A 20,045-nucleotide genomic window follows, 5' to 3' on the forward strand; every position below is an offset into this window, starting at 1 on the left:
ATACTGAACATACTGTATACTGAACATGTGTGCTGTATACTGAACATGTGTACTGTATACTGAACATGTGTACTGTATACTGAACATACTGAACATGTGTACTGTATACTGAGCATACTGAACATGTGTACTGTATACTGAGCATACTGAACATGTGTACTGTATACTAAACATGTGTGCTGTATACTGAACATACTGAACATGTGTACTGTATACTGAACATACTGAACATGTGTACTGTATACTGAACATGTGTGCTGTATACTGAACATACTGAACATGTGTACTGTATACTGAACATACTGAACATGTGTACTGTATACTGAACATGTGTACTGTATACTGAACATACTGAACATGTGTACTGTATACTGAACATGTGTACTGTAATCAGCCCTCTGTAGACCAATAAACAATACTGCTTATATTCTTATGATTTTGAAACCTCACTTTATAAACTTACAGTATATACTTAATCCTTCATATTTGTCAGGTGGTTAATAACACTTCTCTCCTGTTGATTCACCCTTTAAGTCTTGATTCATCCCATGATGGAGAAGGTACATTAACCTACCAACTGTGATCAAGTGGTCCGAGGATCAGAAGAGACATTTAAAGCTTCATTAAGTCCTTTGTGACCACTAGGGGTCCTGAAAACTCTCAAACACCCTAATAAACTAGTGTCGTATCGAGTAGTGTTAGGAAACACACGGAGCGTCCACATGGAGTTCTCAGGAGCAGGTTCACTCTTTCAGTCTGCACCATCTTGCCAGAAAAACATTCAGCTTTCCTTGGTTATAAAGGGACTAATGAATGTCAGAGTATTTTGTATTGATGAAACATGTTCTGTATCGGGTCCAGTCGCAGGAGAGCTGAGCTGCAGGGAAAACAGCTGCTCCCGGTCTTCACACAGACCCCCGAGATCAGACAGTTTCCCTCTTCGCTCTTCTTCTGGTGCCGAAGGAGAACGGGTCTACAGTGTAAGTAGAGAAGCCTAAAGAGGAAACCTGAGATAATGTATGATGTCCTTTACAGATGTGAATATAATCCTGTAAAACTGTCTGCAATGGAGGACTGCCTGGGCAAAAAAGCCCGAAATACAAAATAAAAGATCAGATCAATGATAAAACATTTTGTTCATTTGCTGCCATGATACCATCATTACTGGTATTGAGCCGTCCCAAATTTAGTGTAGGCACTAACAAGCTTCGTAATATCACACACTGAATGCTGTGCTCCTGTGAACAGAATTTAATGAACTGTGTGCTTGTTGAGAAAACGGGGAAACGTCTCGTATTACTGTCTCGAGGCTACAATAAGAAACGCACCTCGGAAGTTATTTTTCTATCAACTTTCAGTCCGCTGGACGACGACGACGTTTCTTGAAAGGTAGGAGTTATGCACATAAACTGCAGCATCATTATAGCTTCTGTTTCATTGCACCAACGTGAGGAGGATTCAAATATCAGTTTGACTTAACATGCAAAAGATAATTTTATGAGTATGCTAATAAGACGAAACGCCCAGAAGTACAAAATAAGAGCTGAAGACTTCAAACCTGGCCGCCAGAGGTGGCGTGACCCCAGGAAGTTATTTTATGCGAGACACAACTCTTCTATTTGGGCAGTAACCCAGATTTATTACTTACCTGCAGGAGTGTCAGAGTATACAGTTTGGTATTTCATAAGGAAGGAAAGAGATCATTTCTAGTTCACTGGAGTTATTCAGTGTAGTTATGAAGTCATTCTGCACTCAGTCCATATGGCTAACAGGAAAAACATTTGCTTCACAGATAATCTATTTCTAAAACGGTCTATGATCTATGCGTGGCATGCAACAGTGTGCCACATTGGCATGTGCATCCGCAGAGCAGGAGGACCGGCAGCTGTGTATTGACTAACATTACAATCTTAGTAAAGTAAAAATGATCCTAAGTGATTCCTGAAGTCTGTGAAGAGAAATCAGCTGGAACACAGAGAAGGATGGACTGTTCTGGGAGGCTCCTGTGTGCTTTCAGTACCACGGAAAAGTACAGGACATGTGGAATGTTGCAGCTGCTACAAATTCTGTTCAAAACAAAAATACATAAAGAGCAAAAGCACATAAAGCAGGAAAGTTCTGACAGTTCCCGGCCCGTGTCCATCCCTGAATCTGTCCCTTCGTTCTTCCTATAACATCCCATTGTTCTGCCTAACACTGTAATTATTGCTTGTCTACGCTATGAAGCAACTGTGCCTCGGTAAATCGGTTATATTTTTACCAAAAAGTAAAAAGAGTCGGTGCAGGTAGGAGGGACACCACAGACACTCAACCAGTGTGGACAGTTCACCCACACGGAGACCAGTGAAGCTAACTAGCTTGGAATGTGATCGTTTGAAATCACAGCACTACTGTGTCAGACACACCAGGACACAAAAGACACAGGCAAAGACATCCAGGGAGCAACATGTGCAGTCCTGCGGCCCAGCTGCAGCACCCGGCAGTGTTCCGCGTCACACCGCCGTGTGTCTCGAATTCTCATTTTCACTTCTGGGCGACGGGGGAATGTTCCTGGAGAACTGGCTAAAGCTGGCGGCCCTGCACCTCGCCCTCGGCCCTCCTCCGTCTCCAGCCGAGCCCTGCGTCGGTCCTGGGGGCAGAGTATTGTAGCGGCCCGGGAGGGGTAAGCCCTGGCCTGGGTGGAGCGGGTGGGTGCCCGGGTGGAGGGTGGCGTCCTTGGAGAAGAGGCTTTGGATGAGCTGGAATTTTTCCTTTTCTTCCCGTAAGAAGACGTCAACCAGGAGCTTCTTCTCCCGTTTGAACTGCTCCACGATCGTTTTGGGAACGTCAGGGATCCCCCAGGCGACCACGAGGCTGAGAAACATCACCAGGTTCTGGAGCAGGGACGGAGACACAGATTAATATGAAGACAGATGAAGAGAGATGGACGGTGGAGAACATTTAGTTCAACACACAGGTATGTATGAAGCAAGTTCAAAACTATAAACTGATGAACATGAAAAGGTTCAATCGATGGATTTTGTTCGTTTTACTTCTCTTTGGAGGATAATCAGGCTCTACGGGATGTAAAAGTATCATGTTGCCGTGGATTCGGTAAAGTACGCTGTCGGCTACAACTTTTTGTGTACATGTAAGTGCACTGAATGAGCTTTTAGTGTTTGCAGAGTAGCTGTGAACTTACAGCAGCTGAGGACTCTCTGGTGAGTTCTGCAACTCTTTTCTATGATTCGCGAGTCAGGATTTTGATGCAAATGGGAGAAAGTGAAGGTCAACCATCACTGCTGACCGCGTTGCTAAGAGAGCTGAATCGGGGGGGCCAACATACAGTAAACTACGAGGACTAATTTCCTGTTGTTTTTATTGTGCAGCAGTAATGAAGGGAAAGTTGTTGAAAGACATTTGGGAGCCATATGTAAGTGAGGCGTGCAGGCGGATGTTTATCACATGAGCTGTGGGCTAACTGCCCCACACATCTGGAAATATTCCCATCATGGTGAGAGACACTGGGATCCACCTGGTGGGGCCGGCTCACACAATTACTTTATCCGCCTTTGTATGGTACAAATATGTTCCAACTGCAGAATACCATGGAAGTGACACAGAGCAAAACATAATGAAACCTGTGGACTGATCGTTGCCTCTAAGGAGGATTCATGAAACTTGGAAGTGGGAGGAACATGGCCGAGGACTCCGGTACATGTCGGAGCACAGTGCGGACACACTAACGTGAATATGATCGGGCATTTGTGCTGCATTCATGTGGTGTCTGAATAATCGGGAAAATTAGATTCCGACTTTGAAAAATCAACGTGTTGTAAAACACGTCTTCTTTGTAGCGTCCGTGTTGTTTCCACATCATGACTCAAAGCTCATAAACACTGAAGTCAGAACGAGGACTTTCCACCTCGGGGAAACCATCAGAGCAGCACCTGAATGCAGTGTTTGCCCTGGTGGAGGTCTGCGCAGGGATATTCTAGTTTCCAGTAACTCTTTTCACATTGTGTCTGAGCACATACCTGGAACAAGATGACGAAAGCCAGCCGTGCGGCCAGGACGCACCAGTACTGTTTGGAGAATGTGTAGGCGTCTGGAGACCAGGGCGGCTCCCTGTAGTCTTTGTACCTGGAACAAAACACACATGTACAATATACAGTATAGAGTGGAGGCTCTGGTTTGATTGACAGGTGATAACCCTCCTCCATCCTGTGAGCCAATCTCATTTATCTTCACGTGGCTGAGACCAGCAGCCTCATTAAAACATCCCACTCCTCCGCTCAGCTTTGGACCCGACTCAGTGCAATAAACTTTATCAGGATTCCTTTCCTTTGTTTTCTTTGTAGTAAACACTCTTTATTGTGCGGGCGAACAGCAGGAAAGTGGAACCACATGTTGAGGTCACGGCATTAAAGTAGGACAAGGAATCGAAGAGGGAAACTCAGCTGGAACGCCACAGTGGAGCCAGAGGGTTCCAGAAACACGCGGTAATGTTTCTTACATTCAGTCAGGAGAAACTGCTTCTCCCAAATCACATGGGGATCCAACATAAATAAATAAAAACATTCATACTTCTCCGTGTCCTCGCTCATTGTCAGGTTGACCTGCTTTGGTTGTTTGATAAACTGATGATTGTGATTTGTGGTCAGATGCAAACTCTGTGTAACATGAAGAATGAAGTAAAGGATGTTTTATCTAGACAGACTTCTCCTGGACATTAGTCATGCAAAAAGGTTGTAGCACAACGTGTTTGAGGTGATCTACTATCTACATGACATTGTGATGCTGAAACAGTAAACCGTATATCGTGCTGCCCTTCTGCAAAGTCTTCAATGCTCTATAAGACTGAACTCCCCCAGAACAATGAGAAAAGAGGATCATTAGCATGTATGTACGTGTGCAGTATTAGCCCACTTATTGTGCACGATAGTGTTCAGTAGTTCCTACAAGCTGTTTCACTCTTGCTCTCCTAACGCTGCTGATCAGCTGTGAGCAGATGTGTCTCTGTGTCAGAGTGTGCAGGGAGTGACTCTGTCAGGGTACACTTTATGCTACTTCTGGCTCCATTTCCACAGCAGCTTTTTTTAAAGTATGCCTCTCTCTGTGGGATGTGAAGCTCAACATATAAAATTCCTGTCAAGGCGACAGCATGGAGACAACTCGTCTCATTGTAATCTGGACAATAAGACATTAGAGTTGTACATGGAGCTACACATACAGCCGTCAACACAAATAATATCAGATATTATCAGATACTTGTTGTGCTTTCCAAGTATTTACTGGAAGTTTGTCACATCATAACAGAACTCAATCATAAACAAAACCTCACAACACATTTTAATGTTAATTAATAAAGTCTGTGACACACATGTTTTAATAACTGTGTGTCTCCTCACTCAAACACTCCACAGTTGATCAAAGGACAAGTGTCACATTTAATACTCTAATACTTGTTTATGAATTAGATCTGGGAAGGCAGGAAACACCTATCACAACGTAAACTGTAGTTTAATGTGAAGGATCAGATCAAACACACACACAGACATTCCTGTGAATCCATAATAGATGAATGATTATCTCACAGGACTTGAGCAGCAGTATCGAGCTGAAATGTGCGTGTGTGTGTGTGTCAGCAGGGACTTATGGTGTCGGAGTCCTTCTCCTTATACAGTCATGAGGGAGGAATGCTGCTCGTGAGACTTCTCTTCATCTTTCTCTCCTTCACAGTATTTGTAGTAGATATGAACTAAACTGCAAGACAGAACTTCATTTAACTGAATCAAATCTAAAACATTATCAAAGAAATGTTTCTTCTGCTCCATGTTTGGTTATAACAGTGCAGCTCAATATTCTCTCATGAGATTATAGTGTGAGAGACTTGACCTGAGACATCTGAGAACATGCTTCGCCTTCTCGTTTCCTTCTCTCTGCGTGTCTTTCCACAGAATCGTTCTCGCTTACTGCTCACTCTCATCTACTGACTTGTTACTGGCAACACTAAAGTCCAAACCTCCCTTCACACAAGTTGCACATCGGCCTTTGACAGACAAAGGTTTTGGTGAAAAACAAATGTAATTTCAGAGTTCAGATTTGGGAGAAATTAGATTAAAGATCTCTTGAATTGGACTTCACGGTCAGGAGCTATCAATAAAGTAACATCAGCTGCTGTACATTCAGACCCAACAAACTGTAAAGTGAAGACACAGGACACATCCTGCCCATGTAGGAATACAGAACTGTGTGTTGATGCACACCATCAGAAGTGATAATCCATCACATGTGCACATCCCTTGACCTCCAGAGTGTAACTACAGCCACCAGTCAGCTCAGGAACAAGCTTGCGATGAAGGTGTCCTGCTCTCATAATACTTTATCAGTCTTATCCAAGAGTTTGTTTTTTATTAACCTTCTGTTTGTGTTTTTGCTTTCTGTGAATCACCATAAAGCTCTCAGGCTAAATATAATTAGATTTAAGACTAACTGACATCAGAAAAAGCGTCCCTGCAGGGAAACTCTTTTTCAGCCACATGACTATCGGGACTAACCCTCAGCGGGGGACCGGAGTCATCTTACAAGATTCACTTTTTTATTTTCCTTTTTATAAAAATGTATGAGCACTAAAATCAATGCGCATGGTGTGTGGGAAATCTCGGTTAACCCTGCATGACTAGTGCATGACATACAGTGCTCCTGTCATAAACGGTAAAGTCCTTCCAGCTGTCGACTGGAGCTCTGCGCTACAGAACACATTTATAGTGTTTCTTAAAGTCAAGACCAAATATTCATTGTCCTGCGTTTTATACACCAACCATTAGACAGGTTTGTTTTTAAAAGCCAGAGGAAGAATAAAGCAGAGCCGGTGTAATATATAACACTATAACATAACATTTACATGTATTCGTCATCTCATTCTTAACGTTAACAATCCCTTCATATCCAATCAGGTGGCTGCTGAGCTCTTAGTTATCGCTGTAATAGTCATAGTAGTGTAATAGTAATAGTGTAATTAAGGGTTTATTAGGCCTTTCAAGAGGAAAAGCTCATTTTTCTCTGGAAGTATTCTGAAACAGAATTCATAGTTTACCCACGTTTTTATTCAGCACTCCTCTCGCCCTGTAGAGATGTGTACAGTGATGCAGAAACTGCTGTTTTTAAATGTAATTAAAGATTTAATACCTTGGTGGTTGGCCTCTGTCACACGCCATCCATCCGTCCGACTACAGAGCCTCTTTCTACATCTTTCCGAGCTTACCTACCCCTAGCTATATCTCATTTTCTGCTGATGATGATAGTTACCTTATCTCTCCACTCCCTGTCCATCCCTTATTTACCTCTGTTCCTTGCTCCTGCATATATGCATGCATACGACTAGAGTCCCTAAATGAACTGGGTCAAAAAGAGAGAAAGAAAGAACCGGAGCATCTCACATACTTTGAATTACATACTGCGTTGAATCCTTCGCCTTAAGTAGCGAATATAAAAGTCTGGACATACACTATCCAGCACTACACACACTGCAGACACTCACACCCTTCTTGGAACATCCTCCAAGGGCCTTCAGTATCTGGCCGTGCTCGGGTGTGACGTACCGCACTTCATTGACACAAAGACTGTATTCTTGCATTGTAATGATTTGTTGTGTTATGTAACAGCAGACGGGCCTCTATCTGTGGGCGCCGGCATCCATGACCTTCTCTTCTACAGCGCTTTATTTTGATATTATGAAAGAGATGCTTGCCACTGGCATGAGAGAAAATGCAAAGACACAATAGTGCACTGTATTTCTAAATCTGAAAAATCATCAACTCCAGCCCAGCTCAGACTTGTGCAGTTTACCTGTGGACATAAAGTGTTTTAATTTTGCCTCTTAAAAGTGTACATATGGGGCAAATATTTTATTCTTTATCACCCGCAAATGTCCAACCTAACCATACAGGTTCAATGGAAGTCCACCTTACCAGTCTGTGTACGATGCAATCACAAAATGCATCAGTCTTACTGTAAACACGCACAACATTGAATATAACACTATATGTTGCTTTATGCAGACGATATGTTATTATACGTATCAAATGCTGATATCTCAAATCCCCATTTACTTTAATTGAGCCTTTTGGTGGCTTTGTTTTCTCGATATGAATAATGGAGCTGGACGTCAACTCCATGAACTGGAGACAAACAAACAGAGCCATCCTTCTTTCAGACTGAATGGATACTAGCCTTGAAATAAGCATGATAAGGGAAGCCGTTTGTTGTTGATACAGTGACTGAAGTGTTTATGTATTTGTTAAGGTCAAAGATATAACAAAACACAGTAATATTGTTTTATCGGCATAGACAAAATCCCCCAAACTAAATACCTCTGATGTAAAAACAGATGAATTGACTTGACTGTTTTCTTGAAATCACCAAGTACTCCAATGGCAGTAAAAAGAAAAGATGTGTGTATGTGTGTGTGTGTGTGTGTGTGTGTGTGTGTGTGTGTGTGTGTGTGTGTGTGTGTGTGTGTGTGTGTGTGTGTGTGTGTGTTTTTACCGGCAAACGGTGATGTCTCCTTGTTCTAAGTTCTGCGGTGCCGTGCCGGGTTTAAAATTGGACACGTTGAAGTAGGAGAGCGTGTGGTCAATGAAGCCGTGCATGGTGCCGGTCTGACTGAACATGTACTGGTAGACGAGCCGAGGGATGAAGTCGGATGTGAAGGAGATCACAAAGGCCTCCAGACGGAAAGAGAGAGACAGAGTGAGTCATGAGCATTAATAAAAAAGAGTTACACCAAGAAGTTTTATCTGGTAAAACTTGTGATGTGTCAAATCTCGTCCTTCCCTTTGTAGTAGGAAGAGCTGCAGGGGGTCAAACTGTTTGTTTTCACTTCTCAGAGATATTTGAGTAATGTATTTAATAATATTAAACAAAGTATGTAGAACTAATACAACGTACATGCACAAAAGAGGAATTCTGCTACAGTTTCCTGAGGAAGCTCAATGTGTCCAATGCCCCATAGCTCTACAATAAATAAAAGGTCCTGCTGCTTGTTTCTCAAATCCTACACAAATCTCTTCAGTATTAAAAGTAAACGGAACAGGATTTGGCTCGCTGGCCAAGGACAAATCCCGAGCAGAAGTTCAGACTCCACAAACACACACAGCTTGACCTCCCTGGATCAGCATGTTCAGGTGTTTCAGATGAATGACGTCTCAGAAGTTTAAATCTCTATTCAATATTTACTGCAGTAATTGTCATAGCATCATTTAAAGTATGTGCACACACACACACAGCAGACCTGAGGAAAGCCGGATGAGTTGAAGTGTCCCAGCAGAGAAGTTAGAGGTCAGTGTCGAGGCGCTGTTATGTTAATCTTTGTTAAAATTTGACTGTGATTCCTGACAGTAAAATTGACTGTCCTTGTTTCCATAAAAACTGTACATAGGTGAAGCTGCTGTGAAAGCTTTGCAAGCGACCAATGACTTGACACTGGAAGAACTACAGTAAAGCTAACCCTAACCCCCCCCCCCCCCCCCAATCCGAAATAATCTGTTTTGTGCTGGAGAGTAATCCCTCAGATTTCCCCCTAAACCTAGTGACTGAATTTAAACCTCACGGAGAGTCAGTCACATTATGGAGAAGACCTGCCTTCATGCATACATCTGTCTTCATCACTAACTCAATGAGCACTGTGCAATAATACTTACATTTATAATGACTGAGAACTTTCCCATTCCACTCAGTATGTTGTACCATATACCTAAAGAAAGAGACAGAGAGAGAGGGAGAGACAGACAGACAGACAGTCAGAGAGAGACAGTCAGAGAGAGACAGACAGACAGACAGACAGACAGAGGGACAGACAGACAGACAGAGGGACAGACAGACAGACAGAGGGACAGACAGACAGAGAGAGACAGTGAGAGACAGAGAAAGACAGACAGACAGACAGACAGAGAGAGACAGTGAGAGAGAGAGACAGACAGACAGACAGACAGACAATGAGAGAGAGACAGAGAAACAGAGAGAGGGAGACAGAGAGAGACAGACAGAGAGAGAGAGACAGAGAGAGAGACAGACAGGGAGAGAGACAGACAGGGAGAGAGACAGACAGTGAGAGAGAGAGAGAGAGAGAGAGAGAGAGAGAGAGAGTATCCATTAAATACCATGAAACACATGAAACTAGATTTGATGGAGTTTGTTAGATCCTTAATTCAGTAAAACATTTACATCCTGTGATAGTGCTGTTGTGTAAAACTCTCCGAACAGTTAACTTTTCATCAACATAAGAAACAAGGCAGTCAGAGTAGTTTAATGTTAACACATATGATCTTAGTTTAGCGAATTAGCATGCTAATATTTTATAATCAGCACAAGGAACAGCTGAGGCTGACGGGATCGTGAGTTCTGCAGATACTGAACTATAAAGCAAGGAATCTCTCAGAAACCACAGTACTACACACACTAAAACTAGACCAACATGACGCAGGGTTCATAGTAACGTATTGAAATATACCAAGATGAGTTCTAAAGAAAAAGTCACATTTCTTTTAAAGACAGTCCTTAAAGTGATTTACGGTCCTTTGGGTTGAGAAAAGCCCTTCGAGCCTGTGAGGTAACACAGAGGTCACGTTGAAATTAAGGTTATTTTTGTTGTCTGCTAAAAGGAAAGCATGAGCGCCGTGCCAACAGACTTCTGAGGGCCTCAGTGTTTCCTCTCCGACACCAAGGAAGTTATGGAGGAAGTATTCAAAACGTACTTTTTTTTAGGGACTTTTTGGCATTCATGGTTTGAAGATGAACTTCATTGTCTATTGGTCCTTCGTAGCTCCTGTGCTGTATTAGCTGTCAGTATCTGCATAAGCATATCCACTACCCACTGATGTGATGTTTTAGTCTTTAACCCTGCTTGTGTGGGAGAATGCAGTATTTGTGAGTGTGTTACGTGTCACAGCACTTACCGATGTCTTTAGCGCGTACGGCGACTGGCCTGCGTAGCTCCGTGACAAACTTCTTGGCATCCAGTCGGATCTCGATGACGTTGTTGAGCAGAGCAAAGAGCGGAGCAAGAGGGAAGGAAGCCACGAACAGAGAGACGAAACCAAACTGGATGACTGGAGAAAAGAGAGAAACAATCATCAAACATGCCACTGCAGTTTTATTAAAGCGTAGTGATTGTATCACAGGCATCACTCCCTGCTGTGGTCATGGTGGGGACATGGTGTTACACCCCCGCACACACACATGTGAAAGCAATAATGAGAAGCCTGTCTTTGCATTTCTAACTTCTAACTATCTCTCTAATGTTACAAGTAGACATTGTGTGTAACCAGGGTTGCAATACATATTTAACTAAATGAAACTGAGGAAGTCAGACTTAAGAGTCATGGACGAGCACATGTGAGCAGCATGAGATCCCCAAGAGCCAGAAATACTTGTAGGCCAAATATGGAAGAAACCCCAAAATAGCTCCAAAGACACTTGTGTCAGGAAGAGGCCCGGCAGGGGGGGTGAGATCACCCCACATGATACCTTTATAAAAGCTCTGACAGAATGTGTGAAGCAAAGTATGGGACTGTGTCCTCCCCCTCCACCAAGGAGCAGTCAGTGCATCTTCAGTCTGGTTCCGGTACCTGCTCGGTTCATCTCCGTTTTAGAAGAATAAACTGTGATCGTGTCCAGTGAAGACTTAAGAACCTGCTGAGCCTCCATTAGCTGCTCAACTGCCCTGAAGGTACGTGTTGGGAGGAGGTCTTGACTCTTATTGTGGCCCCGGGCACAGTTTAAATAAAGACTTCATTCAGGGTTCTTACTGCATAAACATAATGCTGAAAGACGAGGCTCATGATGTTCTCGAAAGCTAAAACCAAACACTTGAACCTCCTATCACCACTTTACAGGGTTCCCAGATTTAATCTGTGTCTCAGTATAAATATCTTGGTATTATCATTGACAATTCTCTTCTTTTAAGAGTCACCTTTTAGAACTTTTGAAAATATTAAGAATAAAATTAGGTTTTTACTTTAGAAACAAGTCCTGTTTTGCTTTCGAGGCCAGAAAGAGATTAGTCTCTGCAACGTTTCTGTGTGTGACTATGGAGATTGTCACGGTATGGTACAGTAGAGGACCCAAATGCAGAAGATTAACAACAAAAGCAAGCTTTAATGAAACATAGCTGAAAACATTTATACAAAGTAACAGAATAATAGTGAACCGACAAACGGGGTAGACACGGGGTAGACACGGGGTAGACACAGTGGAAGCACGGCAGGAAGCACGGTAGGTAACGGGCACATAGTATGAAAGACGATCCGACAAGGCACACTGGGGCAGACAGGGATATATACACAGACACCAAACGAGGGAACAAGACACAGCTGGTTGAGAGAGACAAAGACACAAGGCCAGGGTAAATGGACACAGGAGGAACAAATCAACAATCAGAGGGAGAGGGAAAAAAAACACAAGGACAGGAAGTAAAACAAGACATGACACAAGGGGGAGTGAAACTTCAAAATAAAACAGGAACCAGTACAATCGTGACAGAGATGTTGTTTATATGAATGCATCGTCTCAGTGCCTCAGCTCTCTGGATACCGTCTACCACGGTGCAGAGATTCATAACAAACCTCAAAACCCTGACGCACCACTGCACCCTATATGCTCGTGTCGTGTCCTTACTTAAGGATCTACATTAATCGGAAATGTAGTGGACCGTATCGGCTTCGCTCCGAGGACTTGTTTCTTTTCACTGTTCCAAAAGTCCGTACTGAACTGGGGAACAGGACGTTTAGTTTCGCTGCTCCTGTTGATGGAACCAGCTGCAGAATGAGCTGAAACTCAGAGAGCTGGTCTCTCTAACAGACTTAAAGCGACTCTGAATGACATCAAAGCCGCTGAGTCTGTAAATGCTTTGATTAATGTTTTGATTGTGATTGTTTTTTGTCTGTAACTGTGCTGGAGATTTTTAATCTCAATGAGACATATCCTGGTAAAATAAAGGTAAAATAAAAATAATCTGATGCTTGTGTTAAGTCGTAGTAGTGTCATGCATGTACTGCTGCTGCAACATTACTAAATGTTACTACTGTAGCTGCAGACCGTGGATGATTCTCACTTCACTCTTTGTTCATCTGAAAGCTTGTTCAGCTCTCAGACTTCAGAAGTTGTTCAAGAGATAAATCACTTTTCTGGCCTCGGTCCCAAACTGAAGGTTCACTTTGATGTAACTCCAGTGGAAGTTGGATAATGTGATAATATTGTTTTACAGTATATTATTATATTGTATAATAATGTTTGTTGACATATGTGTGTTATGGTTCATGTAGAGAGGAGATCAGTGCTTCCCTGCTCCAGCTATATGTCCTTTGGTTCTATAGCAACAAGACAATCAATACGTGGCGACGGCAGTAATGTGAGTCAGGTGAGACCCATGTGAACGCTCTGAGGAATTAATGTGATTATATTCACAAGCTTATTGCATTAAAAGGCCTTGTTGAAAATGTCAGAGTTCAATGGCTGCTGTGTTCCACATACTGTCATACTGTTTACGAGGCCAGCAAAGATTTAGCAGTATCATATAAGTCAGTGTCAAAAACACCAGCATGATTATCTGTCTATTCTGACCCACAATCCTTTGCACCGAGGATAAATTAACAAGAGGGTCAAAGTTCGAGGTAGATGACGAAGTAGTATGTCCCGACTGTATGCCTACTGTATGTACTGTATGCAACAGTACGTCCTTTGTCAGCCAGCTGCAGCACGTACTAAATGTAAAAAGAAGAAACATGTGGTTTGACAGCCGTCGTTTTTATTGAAAAATACAATGTGGCCGACTGCAAAGCATATTTCTGCTCAAAATGAAAAAGCTCTATGTTATGTAGGACACTTCCTGTCTCAGCACGACTGCACAAGGCTTTCTCCTGGAAACATCTCTTTACAAACTCAACTTTCAAAAGAAGCACTTATATCAGCCATGGAGAGGCGGACATGTAAGGAGGAAATGCTCGTTTCAAAGTGCCTCTCAGACACCGTTAGATGGACGGTGAATGGTGATCTGTGTTCAGATGATGCCTTTTAAGGCTCTGCTGCACCAGCTAAACTGGGACTTTCGGTGATTTAGCAGTGTGTGGAACTATGTGCGTGTGTTATGTAAGACAGCCCGATTATATAACCTAGACACAACATCCATAACTATTTATTAAAACTGATGAATTTATTGTGCCGCACATCACAAGCATGGATGTTAGTACTGCAGGCTGTTGGCTGCCTCATTCACAACAGCCAACGTCAGCAGCAGTTCAGTGAGCAGAAGAAGAACAGAAAGGAACTGTAATGTCATGAACACCAGGCGCCTTAAAGGACTTGTCTCGGCTTCCACAGCAGCCTCCCTCCGACCGCAGAGACGCTACAGGCTGAAATATTCACAGATATCAGCTGAAACTTCCCCACTTCATTACTCACATTAACACAATCATTCTTTATATTACAAGTTCTCTGTGATGTTTAAATATGTAGACGAGGCATTATGTAATGTAACTGTTGGAGAGTTTAGGAGAAATGTACACAAACACACAAAGTTAGAAACAGAAACACTGATGTGTGTTTGGATGTTTTCTCTCGTCTGACAGACGTAAAGATATAAACTTCATCACATTATTTCTGCTACAAGCTTTCAATAAATGACCAAAACATCATTCAGCTGGTTCCTAAGAATGTGGAGAGGAAACATGAGGAAGACAAGGCGGTGTGTCTGACTCCGGCTGATGTACGGCTCGGATGAGTGGAACTCTAGCAGTGTGGGAACGGGGACTTCCAGCGAGCCGGAGACTGACGGCTTCACCTCGGGACGCCACGCTGAGACAAAGAGCAGCGAGGAAGAAAATACGACAGCGGTGCGGCGAGCGCTAGAGGGCAAGCTTAGAATAACCTCGATATGTACCTGAGCCGAGGTTGACGGGTTTGAGGCCGGCCCAGTCACACACAAAGAACACACACACACACACACACACACACACACACACACACACACACACACACACACACACACACACACACACACACACACACACACACACACACACACACACACACACACACTGCACAGCAGCACATACTCAAACATACATGCACAAACACAACACAGTTACAGACGAGCACACACACTAATAATAAACGGGCAAACACAAACCCATTCATACATCTAACGGCTCTGTGTTAGTGTGTGTGTGTGTGTAGTGTTCAGACATTTCTTACATTCCTCGCTGTGCCCTGCAGCCACATCAGCTCGCTCTCCACGGTATCATATCACAGCATGATCAGAAGTACACAAGTGAAAAACCCTCTGTGGTGAACTCTGGAGGACGTTAATTGAGCTGTAACAAGAAGCACCTACGACACACGGAAACATTTATCATAAGATGTTTCTAATACACTCAGTCTGGTGCGACTTAGAGTTTCACAACGCGTCAAAACTTCTGCTTTAGAATTTCAGTAAAGTCTTTGTGTTGTGTGTGCAGGCTTTGCTTCACAACCCTGCACACACACACACATGTTGCCATTAAAGTAAAGCATGTTCTCTGACCTGCTGCGGCTCCGTCGAGCAGGAAATGCTCAGACAGATCCAGCTGTGGCCACATCTGTACCGTGGACATGTATCTGCTGTGCTATACGTTTCGCTCTTATAATGATTGTATTTATAATAGAACCTCGTTACACCTGTGTCTTCTTCATTATAATAATAATTCACTAAATATATTGATAATAGCTTAATGTGTAGAGATGATGTGAGAAATGTTCTGATACTTGATGTACAGTAGATGCTTGTGGCTTTGTCACTTTCTGCAGTTTGAATATATGATATTCATATAGTTATTGCTTCTTTAGTAAACTGAACAGAAGACTCCACTCAGAAATATGTGTTTCATATAGAATGTTTGACCTTCACTGAGCGCAGACACAGTTCAGCTGTTTGTGTGTGTGTGTACGATTGTGTGACGTCACTGACAGCGATGTGCTGCGGTAATCTGTGGAAACACTGAGTTTAGAATCTACAGATTCAATGAGGTCGTTTTTGTTGTAAAACCACATTAGACATAAAGTATTATTGCCAGAGTGATCTTTAACAACTGCTGACTGTCATCTGCAGTCTGTGACAGCTGTGTGTGTGTGTGTGTGTGTGTGTGTGTGTGTGTGTGTGTGTGTGTGTGTGTGTGTGTGTGTGTGTGTGTGTGTGTGTGTGTGTGTGTGTGTGTGTGAAGACTCACTCATCTCCATGTATTCAGGCGTGAGGCCTTCAAAGGGAGCGAGGGCGTAGTCCAGGTTCCACTGCTGCGGAGGCCTCTCCTCCTCCATCTCCTTCTCCGCTGATCCTTTGTCCTTTATGGCTCGCACCAGCTTCTTCAGCTTCCTGTCAGGACGAGAGAACGACTCAAAGTAAGACACATTTAGTGAGCGTGAAGTAGAAACTTTCAATCTAATCTGAGGTAAAGAAATGTAATAAGATATGAACCATGAGTAGTAAAAAGTTACAAATGTAAAGTGTCTGATAGAATGTAAACAAGATGTCTGATTGAATAAAGTTATTCATCGGATTAAATTAGTTAGTCTTTTAGTATTATTTATTATATCCACTTTCTTTGTTTCTTTTATTAATAAAACATGAACACATCGTGTCAATCACAGGTAGCCCCGCCCTAGAGCAGAAGCTGATTCTTCTTCTGTTTCAATCTAAACAGGACATAAATTACGAAATAACATCATGTGAGGAAGACTTGAAACTACAGACTGAGACATAAACTCATCAGGAAAATGTTACTGAGGTAATAAGTCAAGAGAGAAGTACAAACATCTTCTCATAGACTTCTATACAACCAGAGGAGTCTCCTCCTGCAGGAGGTTACAGAGGAGTCTCCTCCTGCTGGAGGTTACAGAGGAGTCTCCTCCTGCTGGAGGTTACAGAGGAGTCTCCTCCTGCTGGAGGTTACAGAGGAGTCTTCTCCTGCTGGATGTTACAGATGAGTCTCCTGTTGGATGTTACAGAGGAGTCTCCTTAGTCCTGCTGGATGTTACAGAAGAGTCTCCTCCTGCTGTATGTTACATAGAAGTCTCCTGCTGGATGTTACAGAGGAGTCTCCTGCTGGATGTTACAGAGGAGTCTCCTGCTGGATGTTACAGAGGAGTCTCCTGCTGGATGTTACAGAAGAGTCTCCTCCTGCTGTATGTTACATAGAAGTCTCCTACTGGATGTTACAGAGGAGTCTCCTGCTGCTGGATGTTACAGAGGAGTCTCCTGCTGCTGGATGTTACAGAGGAGTCTCCTCCTGCTGGATGTTACAGAGGAGTCTCCTCCTGCTGGATGTTACAGATGAGTCTCCTGTTGGATGTTACAGAGGAGTCTCCTGCTGGATGTTACAGAGGAGTCTCCTCCTGCTGCATGTTACAGAGGAGTATCCTCCTGCTGGATGTTACAGAGGAGTCTCCTGCTGCTGGATGTTACAGAGGAGTCTCCTGCTGCCGGATGTTACGGAGGAGTCTCCTCCTGCTGGAGGTTACAGAGGAGTCTCCTGCTGCCGGATGTTACAGAGGAGTCTCCTCCTGCTGGATGTTAAAAGAGGAGGCTCCCCCTGTTGGATGTTACAGAGGAGTCTCCTGCTGCCGGATGTTACGGAGGAGTCTCCTCCTTCTGGATGTCTCCTCCTGCTGGAGGTTACAGAGGAGTCTCCTGCTGGATGTTACAGAGGAGTTTCCTGCTGCTGGATGTTACAGAGGAGTCTCCTCCTGCTGGAAGTTACAGAGGACTCTCCTCCTGCGGGATGTTACAGAGGAGTCTCCTGTTGGATGTTACAGAGGAGTCTCCTGTTGGATGTTACAAAGGAGTCTCCTCCTGCTGGATGTTACAGAGGAGGCTCCCCCTGCTGGATGTTACAGAGGAGGCTCCCCCTGCTGGATGTTACAGAGGAGGCTCCCCCTGCTGGATGTTACAGAGGAGTCTCCTGCTGCCGGATGTTACAGAGGAGTCTCCTCCTGCTGGATGTTAAAAGAGGAGGCTCCCCCTGTTGGATGTTACAGAGGAGTCTCCTGCTGCCGGATGTTACGGAGGAGTCTCCTCCTTCTGGATGTTACAGAGGAGTCTCCTCTTTCTGGATCTTACAGAGGAGTCTCCTCCTGCTGGAAGTTACAGAGGACTCTCCTCCTGCTGAATATTACAGAGGAGTCTCCTGTTGGATGTTACAGAGGAGTCTCCTGTTGGATGTTACAAAGGAGTCTCCTCCTGCTGGATGTTACAGAGGAGTCTCCTCCTACTGGATGTTACAGAGGAGTCTCCTCCTGCTGGATGTTACAGAGGAGTCTCCTCCTGCTGGATGTTACATAGGAGATTCCTCCTGCTGGATTTTACAGAGGAGTCTCCTGCTGCTGGATGTTAAAAAGGAGCCTCCTGTTGGATGTTACAAAGGAGTGTCCTGCTGGATGTTACAGAGGAGTCTCCTGTTGGATGTTACAGAGGAGTCTCCTGTTGGATGTTACAAAGGAGTCTCCTGCTGGATGTTACAGAGGAGTCTCCTGCTGGATGTTACAGAGGAGTCTTCTCCTGTTGGATGTTACAAAGGAGTCTCCTGCTGGATGTTACAGAGGAGTCTCCTGTTGGATGTTACAGAGGAGTCTCCTGTTGGATGTTACAAAGGAGTCTCCTCCTTCTGGATGTTACAGAGGAGTCTCCTCCTGCTGGATGATACAGAGGAGTCTCCTCCTGCTGGATGTTACAGAGGAGTCTCCTCCTGCTGGATGTTACAGAGGAGTCTCCTGTTGGATGTTACAGAGGAGTCTCCTGTTGGATGTTACAGAGGAGTCTCCTCCTGCTGGATGTTACAGAGGAGTCTCCTCCTGTTGGAGGTTACAGAGGAGTCTCCCCCTGCTGGATGTTACAGAGGAGTCTCCTCCTGCTGGATGTTACAGAGGAGTCTCCTCCTGCTGGAGGTTACAGAGGAGTCTCCTGCTGGATGTTACAGAGGAGTCTCCTCCTGCTGGAAGTTACAGAGGACTCTCCTCCTGCTGGATGTTACAGAGGAGTCTCCTGTTGGATGTTACAGAGGAGTCTCCTGTTGGATGTTACAAAGGAGTCTCCTGCTGGATGTTACAGAGGAGTTTCCTGCTGGATGTTACAGAGGAGTCTTCTCCTGTTGGATGTTACAAAGGAGTCTCCTGCTGGATGTTACAGAGGAGTCTCCTGTTGGATGTTACAGAGGAGTCTCCTCCTGCTGGATGTTACAAAGGAGTCTCCTGCTGGATGTTACAGAGGAGTCTCCTGTTGGATGTTACAGAGGAGTCTCCTCCTGCTGGATGTTACAGAGGAGTCTCCTCCTGCTGGATGTTACAGAGGAGTCTTCTCCTGTTGGATGTTACAAAGGAGTCTCCTGCTGGATGTTACAGAGGAGTCTCCTGTTGGATGTTACAGAGGAGTCTCCTGTTGGATGTTACAGAGGAGTCTCCTGTTGGATGTTACAGAGGAGTCTCCTCCTGCTGGATGTTACAGAGGAGTCTTCTCCTGTTGGATGTTACAAAGGAGTCTCCTGCTGGATGTTACAGAGGAGTCTCCTGCTGGATGTTACAGAGGAGTCTCCTCCTGTTGGATGTTACAGAGGAGTCTCCTGTTGGATGTTACAAAGGAGTCTCCTCCTGCTGGATGTTACAGAGGAGTCTCCTGCTGCTGGATGTTACAGAGGAGTCTCCTGCTGCTGGATGTTACAGAGGAGTCTCCTCCTGCTGGAGGTTACAGAGGAGTCTCCTCCTGCTGGATGTTACAGAGGAGTCTCTCCCTGCTGGATGTTACAGAGGAGTCTCCTGCTGGATGTTACAGAGGAGTCTCCTCCTGCTGGATGTTACAGAGGATGCAGTTTAAGACTCTTCTGCACTGGCTTCATGTCTCAGATCGGAGGCTGTCGTCTGGCCCAAATTCAGGGACGGCGTAGTTTAAACTCCACATTTCAAACCTAAATGAGTCCAAGGCTCCAAATGCAGCAAAAGCAAATCCTTCCTTTACGATAACAGCCACAGAGCTGAATCCTCTGTAG

The 20,045-nt window shown here is 44.1% G+C and overlaps 1 protein-coding gene across 2 annotated transcripts in view; it reads right to left on the reverse strand.

Annotated features, from left to right (window-relative positions):
• Positions 1 to 370: 370 nt before the first annotated feature.
• Positions 371 to 20,045, reverse strand: part of ano2b (anoctamin 2b) — a 46,469-nt gene continuing 26,794 nt past the window's right edge. For both annotated transcript variants that reach the window (XM_029462352.1, XM_029462351.1), the window contains 6 exons: positions 16,242 to 16,384; positions 10,938 to 11,090; positions 9,684 to 9,736; positions 8,530 to 8,708; positions 4,017 to 4,122; positions 371 to 2,873 (listed from right to left, as the gene is read on the reverse strand). In XM_029462352.1, the coding sequence (XP_029318212.1) occupies positions 2,493 to 2,873; positions 4,017 to 4,122; positions 8,530 to 8,708; positions 9,684 to 9,736; positions 10,938 to 11,090; positions 16,242 to 16,384 (1,015 nt within the window). In that variant the 3' untranslated portion in view covers positions 371 to 2,492. The remainder of the gene's footprint in view (positions 2,874 to 4,016; positions 4,123 to 8,529; positions 8,709 to 9,683; positions 9,737 to 10,937; positions 11,091 to 16,241; positions 16,385 to 20,045) is intronic.

The sequence above is a fragment of the Cottoperca gobio genome, chromosome 23, assembly GCF_900634415.1.
Source record: "Cottoperca gobio chromosome 23, fCotGob3.1, whole genome shotgun sequence".
NCBI classification, from domain to species: Eukaryota; Metazoa; Chordata; class Actinopteri; order Perciformes; family Bovichtidae; genus Cottoperca; species Cottoperca gobio.